The following is a 9,907-nucleotide window of genomic DNA, read 5'->3' as shown; positions in this document are numbered from 1 at the left end:
GGCCCCAGCAGCCACACTGAGGCAGGCAAAAAGGGCCACCAGTAGCCTCCAGTATGCAGGTGGGTGGCTCTCACGCACCTATTTCGGGCACAGAAAGTGCCACAGTCATGGCCACGCAGACGAAGAAGGCAGGTAGGAGGATCTGCGAGAAGAGGGCTTTGGTGTTGCGCTTGGCACAGTGGAAGCGTTTGACAATTAACCCGTGGAACTGGCGCAGTTTCAGCCATGAGCCCTCCAGCTTGAAGCTCCCCTGCCCAGCCAGGTCATGGTCCTCCGCCTCCACCTCCGCCTCTTGCTCTGGGAGGGGAGAAGGATGTCAGACCCTGGCACAGCCACTCCTGCACCCACTTTGGCCTTCAGGGAGCTCAGCCAGGCACCAAACCGGGCACAGCCACCTCAAGGGACAGGGCAGCACCCAACCCCAATGGCCACCGAGCAATGGCAACACCACGGCATGAAGCAAGGCAGCTGGCTGGTGGGTTCCTCTTGGCCCAAAATGGGGAATTTAGACAATAGTTTTTAAAAAAAACAACCTAAATTGGTGCTTTTTGGCAGAACCCCTCCATTCTCCCATCAGCTCTCCCAGCTTGTGAGGGGTCAGCACAGTCAGGAACGGGGGACGGGACATGGGTGGGAGGACTCAGTGAGGCAGCAGGCGCACGGCTGGGGCTCGGGGAGCTCTGCCACGGCACTCTCGGCTCTGCCTCCCGCAACCCAAATCACAACACTCAGAGCAGCCCCGGCCAGGGTGGCAGATCCCTAAATTAATCACAAGAGCTGCTGGGATAACCCAGAAAAGAATTTGTGAATAAAACAGGAACCTCAGGGGACCTGCCTGCATCCTCTGTCCTCCAGCAATCCCAACTTCTGGGTAGGGAGACCCCTGAGCCCGGGTTAGGGTATGGAGGGTGGGGTGAACCCACCAGCTGGAAGACGACTCCATGCTCGAGGGCCAAGAGGAGACAACCCAACTAGACACCAGTGCGAGAAGCGAGCACGTTAGTGGGGCGAGTCTGCAAGGTGGCACTGATGGGATCCGAGGGAGGCAAAGGGCAGAGCTATCACCAGCTGCACCCGTGCCCGCTGGCTCCGTGTCTCAGCACAGGACCCTCCCACGCACACCCTACCAGTTTGGGGGTGCAAACTGGTGGAAGCATCCATTCCCAGCCCTCCCACCTAGGCTGCAGTTCTCTGGGCACAGCATCGGTGGATGCATCATCAGACCCCCCGTGGGGTCTTGCCCCAGCAGGCACAGCCCCCCCGTGCCAGGGGCACCCACATGCCCCGGCCAGGGTCAGCTCTGCCAGCACTGCCACTGCCCCGGCCACCCTCTGTGTCCCAGCCAAGCACCTCCCCTGGCCCCTGCCGCTGGCCAGGCACCGGCGGCACGAACCTTGCAGACTGATGTTATCGGGGTCCTGCCGGTTATCGAACAGGGGCGCGTAATCCCCAAAGAATTCGGAATAAGCCCCACCTTCGTCGCCCCGCACGGAGCCCACCGAGGAGGCCGAGTGCAGCGATGTCTGTGACTGCGCCAGCTTGGAGCAGGTCACCAGGTTGCTGAGCTCCACCTCGGGCTTCTCCAGCACGGCTGCTTCAGCCAGGGGCTCCCCGTTGGCCTCAGGCTTTGGGCCCAGCTCCAGTGTAGGTGGCTGCAGGGCATCCTTCTTGGACTCCTTCATGTCTGGAAGAAGAAGGGGGGTTGCTGCTGGCCATGCCACCCTTCACCACAGTCTGGCATAGAGCGGGGGCAGATCTGCTCTGGAAACCCGCAGCGGAGCAGAGGCTGGCTGCCCGTGGCTGGGATGGGGTCTGCTGGAGACCTCTCCTCCCCTTGAGACAGGAGATTCCTGCAGCCACCCACAAGGGGAGAGGACCCACCAAGCTCACGCAAAGACACACAGCCCCTCGCCAGCCCCAGCAGCACCGTATGCCCTCTGACCGCCCGTACCCACGTCGCTGTTCTCCAGAGACTGGTCCTCCTCAGACACCTTCAGGAAGACCTCCTCCAGCGTGGTGTCCATCAGCCCAAAACTGGTGAGGTCCAGCTCTTCCAGGCTCTGCTCCAAGTGCTGCAGAGGCAAAGTGCTGTGTGAGGAGGGCATGAGGTGCCCACCATGTTGCGGACCGCCATGACCACCTGCCTGCCTACCCCGCCAGCCCCCACAGGTACCTGGAAGAGCCTCTCAAAGCAGCCCTTCTTGACGGCCTCGCTGGGCAGGATGTAGGAGAGCTCAGTGTTGGTGTCCGAGATGAGGAGGCAGGAGGCCACGTATTTCTTGATAAACTGGGAGACGCGAGGCTCAGAACAGGGGCTGACGGAGGAGTGGGCCGGGGGGCTGTGTGGCTGGCCCAGCTCTGTGGCAGTGGGGCAGCACCAGTCAGTCACTTCGCACCTGGATTCCCACCAGGGCCCACCACGTCCACCCTACACCCCAGTGCCATGGGGGCTCCTCCAGCCTCCATCGCAGGATGCTGGCAGCTGCCCGGCCACCCTGTTTGGCCAGGGGACGGTGCTCTGCACCATAGCCTACACTGGACGTCTTGGTTGGCAGACCACGGGCCGGACAGAACTAGATAAATGCCACCACGCAGGGTATAACCTGGGACCCAGACTCGGGAGAAATCAAGGCTGAGCGATGCCACCTCCTACACCCCTGCCCTGTCTCCCTCCACCCTCCACATGGCCTAAGGAGACTCGAGGTGGGAGCACTTGGGTGTTGACTGAGTCTCGTTCCTTCTCTGGGCTGAAGAAGGGCTGGTCCCATCTACTCCTCTAAACACAGAGTCCCTCTGCCCCCCACACCTGTGCTGTTCCTGGTGTCCGACTGCTTCTTCACCACTGTCAGCTTGTAGCCGTCACCGTAGGTGCTCTTGAGGAAAAGTGGGGAGCCGCAGCACTTGAGCTTGCCGTGGGAGATGATGGCGATGCGGTCACCCAGCAGGTCGGCCTCATCCATGTGGTGTGTGGAGAGCAGGATGGTCCTCCCTGACGGTGGCACAGAGCCTCAGTGGAGGGACCAGGGCCACCGCAGTCAGAGGAGCAATGCTGGGCTCTGCCCACCTCTGCTTACCTGGTTTGTACTTGAGGATGAGGTCCCAGATGGCCCTGCGTGCGTATGGGTCCACGCCAGCTGTGGGCTCATCCAAGATCACGGCCCGTGACCCACCCACGAAGGCAATGGCCACCGACAGCTTCCTCTTCATGCCCCCGGAGAGGGTCTGCACCAGGGAGTGGCGTTTGTTGGAGAGTTCCAGGTCCTCAATCATCCTGGACAGGGGAGAAGTACCAGGGATGCCAGGGGGGCCATACTGGGGAGCTGTGGGGAGCCTGTGACACCTCTTCCTCACGTGGTACCTATGGCCCTTGGCCGCTGGGACAGCCCAGCTGCAGCCAGGCTACAGAAGCATCTCCTACTGGCTTCCATAGCCTGATATCCCAAGTTTTGGAAAACACTTGGTGCAGCTGCTCCAAGGCACATCTCTGCTACCAGATCACCCACCACGGCTCAGCCAGCAGGAAGGGGACCCACTCACGTAAAAGGCACAGATGGGGCAAAAGGAGCTGGAAGGTGCCTACTTGTCCATCTCCTTGCGGATCTCCTCCTCCGCCATGCTCTTTAGCTGCGAGTAGAACCAGAGGTGCTCCTCCACCGTCAGCCTGTCGAAGAGCACATTGTGCTGGGGACACATGCCCAGGTTCTTCCGGATCTCGTCCATCTCCGTCCGGATATCGTGGCCATAGATGGTAGCGGAGCCCGAAGTCGGAGGGAACAAGCCGGTGAGGATAGACCTGGATGGAGAAAGGCAACAATGTGAGGGACCTTGTATTTCTCCATCTTGTCCTAAACCCAACCACCACCTCCAGGAGCATCTGCTGGGCCTTGGGCAGAGCAATGTCAATGCAGGGCCATGCGCCTGCTACCTGTCCCCCTTTGGTGCCATCCCCACATTCACACTGCTGCCCTCTGGGCATGACCCCTACAAGGACATCATGCAGCACCTTCCCCACCCACTGCAGCTAGCCAGGACACAGCCCATGTCCACCCTGATGGGCACTCACATGGTGGTGGTTTTGCCTGCGCCGTTGTGCCCCAGGAATGACACCACCTGGTTCTCATAGAGGTTGAGGCTCAGCTTGTTCAGCGCCAGCTTCTTGTCCGTCTTGTAGACCTTGGTGAGTTTGTCAATGCAGACAACCAAGGGGAGGTGGGTCGGCTCCTCCTCGATGCCCCGTGTCTCCTCTGCCACGAGAGTGGGATGGTGAGGAGTCGGCGGTGGCAGGGAGGCTTGGAGCAGTGGCTGTGCTGGCTTGTGGCCCCTTCCCCTCTGCTTCTCGCCAGCCTCCCCCCTCCCGTGCCATGGGCAGCAGCTCTCAGACAGGCAGCAATGCCTGGCCCAGGATCCTGCCCCCACAAAGGCACAGGGGACACACAGGGGTCCGTGGCCACAGCAGGACCCTACAGCAGAGCCAGAGCCATCCCTGTGCCACCCACCACCACCCCTGTCTGCCCTCACCCAGCCTCCGGCTCTCCATGGCACAGGCCTGATCCTCCTCCATGATGCTGAGGCGAGTGGTGCGGGACCAGGGCCACGTCCACTCCCAGGTCTCCACTCGCCCGTTGCCCAGCCAGTAGGACTTCTGGAAGGGGAAGTACCAGGGCCGCGGCAAGCCAAACATGCCTGCAATCACAACCCCTATGGAATCAGGGCCAACCCTGCACCCACGTCCACGCAGAAGCTGGCCAAGGGCTGGGGCAGAGCTTGGCACAGGTACAGGCAAGGGCTTGGAGGGTTCCCCAGCTCAGGGACATCACTGCAGGGTGGGGGCTGCAAGCACCCTGGCCAACTGGGCTCAGGCCAATGCTGCTGGGCTGTGCAAGGAAGGAAAGTCCTTTGGGCTTTGGGTTAGGCCTGGCTCACACTTCAGTTTTACTAGGAAAGCAAAGGAAGGAGGTCAGACTCCTTCCCAGGTGGGCAATAAGGGGGAACAGTGCTCCAGACGTGGACACTTTGCTTTGCTACAGTTGGCCAGTGAACTGAGACACATGACTGAAGATTTCCAAGGAACCTGCTGGTGTCACCAGTGGGTCAGGGCATGTGGGCAGATGTCTCCAAAAGGACACACGCAGGGGACCCTGAAGGCACATTGTACCAAATCCCACCACGTCAGGACTGAGCACCACCAGGAACCAGTAGCATCCCCAGTGAGGAGGCTCCCGTAAGATCAGAGGTGCTCTCACTGCGCACACATACCCGGGTGCACAGCCTCAATGTACCACGTGAGCACCCCGTACACTACGGCATCTATGATCAGCATCATCATGGAGAGCAGGAGGTTGAAGTCATCTCCTTCCACGGGCGACTGGCTGAAGGTGTGCCACTGGATGCCCACACCGGCCACCTCATACAGCGCAAAGTATTTGGAGCCCAGCCCGAAGGCCGTGGTGGACATGAGAGACTGCGGAGAGGCAGAGGGAAGGGAATGGGATGTCAGCAGGAAGCACAGGCCAGCTCCAGAGGAACAGGCTGGGGCGAATTCCTACCCAGTCCTGCCCCATCCAGAGCCGTGGGGATGCTCCCTGCTCTGGGAGGCACCAAACCTTCTGGAGATGCCTCCAAAACCCCATGGGGAGTTGGTTCATACAGGCAGAGGTTTGCCCAAGGCTTAGTGACGGCTTGGTGACAGCTTGGTGGTCTATGTACTGGACATGGGGTTCCCCAGGGCAAACCTGGGGCCGAGCATCTCCCCAGCAGCCGCAGGCAACTCACCGCGATACACTTCTCAAAGGCCGTGATCTTGTCATGTGCCACCTCCTCCCGAATGGCCACATACATGTAGGGAACATAGCTGAGGAAATAGATGATGCCACCGCAGGCAGAGGCCAACTTGGCCTTGGAGTAGAGCACTGATACCAGGAAGCTGCAGGGAGGACAGCATCAGTTTGGATCCTACCCCACCAGGCCTTTCCCCACATCATCTGATTTTGGTGGTGTTGAAGTGATAAATTGGCCCCTCAAATCAGCTGTCTGGGAGGACTCGTGCCCCTTGCTCACACAGCTCCCAGCACCCTCATCCCACAGCACAAGGACCCCAGCGCTGCCCGTGCTCCCTCACCCCACAGAGTGGACCAGGCAGCTCACCAGAACATGATGGTGGCCACTGCGTAGATGGCGAGAAAGAGCCAGATGATGAGGACATCGCTGTGCATCAGGACCTTGCCATACTTCAGGATGGCAGTGAGCGCCGTGACCGAGATGGAGAGCTGGACGAAGCCGGTGATGAACCAAGCCACCCAATGCACCGCGTTGTTCAAGCCCATCATCTTCATCACCTGAGAGGCCAAAACTGCTCAGCAGAGATCTCCCTTACCCTGCGCATCCCTGCTGCCTTGCTTGCTGGGACTGGGAGAGCTATGAGCAGCACCAAGGGGTCCCTGGGGGCTGCTGGGAGCGAGCAGGCCACAGCATCCTGTGCCAGAGTGCTAATGGGCTCAGCTGCCTCCAGCGCTGGGCAGGGCTCATGCCCAGGACACTCGGAAGAACCAGCTCAGCCCAGGGATGTGGGATCTGTGCCCACCCCAGCTCACGCGCCCTGGAGATGTGGGGAAGGTGCCCAGGGACGCAGAGCAGAACTTAAGAGCTCAGAGATGCCAGTTCCTTCCCACCTCTTTCAGGCGATGCTCCTTCTCTGTCACAATGTGCTGGATCATCATGGCCACCGAGTAGACCCAGGAGATCACCATGCACAGGGGCATCATGTGTTCGATGACGAAGAGGAAGCTGGTGGGGTAGAGGAGGAGAGGGGAGAGCTGGATGGTGGCACCACTGGAGAGACTCGGGGCACAGGGTAGCAGAGGGGCTCTCCCACCGCCCAGCTCCAGTCCAGCAGCTCCTTAGCGCCCTGAAAGAGCTTCTCCAATGAGCCCATAGGACAATCTAGTGTCCCAGCTGTCGGGTCTTGGCAGGCAGGTGGGCAGCAGCTGTAGGCTTGGCCCGGTGGCCTACCTACCCTGGTGTGGACAGGGCTCTATTCACCCTTCTGCCTTGGAGGGCTGGTGCTCTGGGACTTCTCCAGGTGCTTCCTCCAGACTACCGTGTTCAATAACCACCGACAGACCCATGTGCCATCCATTTATCACACTCGTCTTGTTCTCCCCAAGTCTTTCAGCCTCCAAGACACCCCACAGCCATGAGTTCCTCACTTCAGCTGTAAACTGGGCACAAAATCCTTCCCCTGCTTTCCCAGCCAAGGAACAGGGCTTAACTGGTTGCTCATCACACCCAATGTCACCAACCTCTCTCAGGCCCCCAAACTTGTCCCCTTTTCCCAGTTGAAGTGTTCTGGCCTGCAAAGGGGAAGAGGGAAGGTCCTGCCCCTGCCCACTGAGGTGTTACTCACTCGTCCCGGGTATAACACGGGTATGGGAACATCTGCACATAGTTGCCGGGCTCTACTACATCATGGCCAACAAACGTGTTGATGAGGGCGCGCTCCATCATGTCTGGGAAGGAGGAGGAAAGGGCAAGCTGAGCGGGCAGTGCAGGCAGGGGCCGAGGACGTGGGCAGCTGTGGCAGGGAGCTGGCACTCACCCTGGATCCAGACGAAGCCATAGAGGAAGTAGAAGCGACCACCGGTGTTGGGGCCAGGCCGCCAATATGCCCGCCGGATCTCGTTAGTCTTCTCTGTGAAGCTGGAATTCTGCCGGATCTTGTACATGACGTGGGGGGGCAGTGAGCCATCCCTGTTGGTCTGGAAGATGACGCCTGCGGGCAGTGAGAGAGGCAGGGAGCCCGCTGGCATTACAGGAGATGGCCACACCAGCCAGCCTGCAGTGACGGGCAGGGATGTGGAGGGGTTCAGCGTGTCCCAGCCACAGGCACCATGAGGGCTGCCATAGATGAGAAGGGTGGGCATGGCCCTGGCATGGGATGCCAAGGCATGTGGACAGCAGGCAGCAGTGGTGGGAGAGCCAGGACAGCCACAGAGTGTTGTGCCCAGCAGGGCTCATCAGGGGCAAAGGTCCCAAAGGTACTGTGAGATGCTTGGACCACTCATCCACCCAATGCATGCACTAAGGGAGCCACATCCCAAAGCCAGTGGCCCCAGCCCAGGGCACAGCTGGATAAGGACATGGCTTCAGGGACCCCTGCAAAGGGGGTGGTTCCCAGGGACATACTGGCAAAGACCGTGACATTGTCCTGGTAGGCCTGGTTCAGCGTGTAGTTGACAATGCTCTCCTCATCTGGGAAGCCTTTGAAGATGTCTACACTGACCTAGTGGGAGGAGAAATCTGGTGAGACCCTGCCCCTGATGGGTCTACCATGTGGACCCTGCACATGGTGGAGCAGATGCCACCCACAGCCACCCCGCAAGCCCCCGAACCCAATGGTGGCACCTCCACTGTTGACATCTACCCTAAAGCTCCTGACACTGCAGAAGCCACTGTCTCCTCCACGGCTCCCATCCCATGGCCTTAAGGAGGTCTGAGTGGACTTGACCCCTCTTCAGCCGCACAGAGCGGTGGGTGCCACCCCAGCACCCATATTCCCACAGGCAGGCACAACCTCACCTTGGCCATGAAGTGGACCCAGCCACAGGCAGCATTGTCGATGGTATCCAGCTGCTGGAGCAAGACGCTGGCGTTGGGCAGGGAGAAGTTGCTGTTGAGGAAGTTGTGAAGAACATCGCTGTCAGAGACATTCAGGATCTCTGGGTGCTTGTGGAGGTCGGTGGTGAACTGGGACAGAAAGGGAGACACAGGAGGGAGAAGTTGGGGTATGCCTTGCCTCTCAGCCCCCTGTCCTCCCCATGGACACAGACAGGACCCAACACTCCTCCTGGGGACAGAGGGACAGTGTCCACCCTGCACAGGGAACCAGTCTGGTCCTCACAAGAGCAGGCTGGGCACCCAGGAGCACCTGAGAGCTTCACATGAAGAAGCTACGAGGTACCTGGGGGCAGGACACCCCCTTCCCAGGACACCCCCAGAGCAGTAAAGCCCAAGCAGGCTTGATCCCCACCGCATTATCCTACCTGCTGGAGCCAGTGGATGCGTCTCTGGAGCCTGCCTTCCTCCAGGTAGGCATGGATCTCAGGGGAGATGTTCAACCACGCCTTGGCGTAATGGGTGACGTTGCCCACAAAAGCGAAGGTCTCGTTGGCCTGAGGAGGAGGAAGGTCACACAGTGGGAAGAGGCAGAGGGGCCCCTGCTCTCTGGGATGGCTAGCAGCCATGGAAATAGCTGCCCACCTCCCAGCAGGCATCGCTACCCCAGCAAGGGTCAGGGCAGCTGCCTGTTTCTGGCCAGCGCTGGCTGGCAGCTGGTCCCTTCCTCCCTGCTCATTCCCGGTCCCGCTGAGCCCATCTGGGCAAGGAGGTCCCTGCGGAGTAGGGCTGTTGGGAGAGGAAAGATGGGAGTCCCAGCGTCCTTACTTTCAGGATGACCTTGTCAACTTCAGTGCCCACAGGTGCATACAGGATTTTGGGGTTGCTGGTCATCAGATGCACGAGGAGGCCCAGGTTTCGCTGCTCCTTGCTGGTGAAGCCCAGAGAGCTCATGTTGCCCTGCTTCAGTGCCTCGGGTTCGATCGTCCTGCAAAGGGGACAGGCTGCCAACTCCGCTCCAGCCCCAGCATCCCTAATTGCAGGCAGCCCCCACCCCTGCCCATGAGAGGAATTCACACGGACTCCCATGCCAGCACGGTGCTGTCCGGCACAGGCAGCTTTACCCAGCTGCAGCACAAGGATGTGGTGCAGCATCCATCTCCCACGTGTTCATCAAGGGATGACTGGGGGCCCTTGACTGCTGGCAGAGGCAGGGCGGGCTCTCCCAAACTCCTGTGCCGACCAGACAGTACCTGGATCCGGCCCCCAAGGCTCCTACCGGTTGTTGCCGCAGAGG

The 9,907-nt window shown here is 60.1% G+C and overlaps 1 protein-coding gene across 1 annotated transcript in view; it reads right to left on the bottom strand.

Moving 5' to 3' along the window:
- The window catches only part of ABCA2 (ATP-binding cassette, sub-family A (ABC1), member 2), a gene marked incomplete at its 5' end in the record, with an annotated part of 25,018 nt that overhangs the window by 9,100 nt on the left and 6,011 nt on the right, over positions 1 to 9,907 (bottom strand). Inside the window, 19 exon segments of the mRNA XM_009702515.1 lie at positions 79 to 297; positions 1,475 to 1,684; positions 1,952 to 2,072; positions 2,174 to 2,358; positions 2,807 to 2,989; positions 3,075 to 3,271; positions 3,581 to 3,793; positions 4,064 to 4,244; positions 4,519 to 4,683; positions 5,257 to 5,461; positions 5,773 to 5,923; positions 6,145 to 6,335; positions 6,669 to 6,783; positions 7,403 to 7,505; positions 7,595 to 7,768; positions 8,182 to 8,278; positions 8,575 to 8,742; positions 9,039 to 9,167; positions 9,439 to 9,684. Of these exon segments, the coding sequence (XP_009700817.1) occupies positions 79 to 297; positions 1,475 to 1,684; positions 1,952 to 2,072; positions 2,174 to 2,358; positions 2,807 to 2,989; positions 3,075 to 3,271; positions 3,581 to 3,793; positions 4,064 to 4,244; positions 4,519 to 4,683; positions 5,257 to 5,461; positions 5,773 to 5,923; positions 6,145 to 6,335; positions 6,669 to 6,783; positions 7,403 to 7,505; positions 7,595 to 7,768; positions 8,182 to 8,278; positions 8,575 to 8,742; positions 9,039 to 9,167; positions 9,439 to 9,684 (3,253 nt within the window).

The sequence above is a fragment of the Cariama cristata genome, unplaced genomic scaffold (assembly GCF_000690535.1).
Source record: "Cariama cristata isolate BGI_N322 unplaced genomic scaffold, ASM69053v1 scaffold17546, whole genome shotgun sequence".
Taxonomy (NCBI): domain Eukaryota; kingdom Metazoa; phylum Chordata; class Aves; order Cariamiformes; family Cariamidae; genus Cariama; species Cariama cristata.
This window is presented reverse-complemented; position numbering and strand designations above follow the sequence as displayed.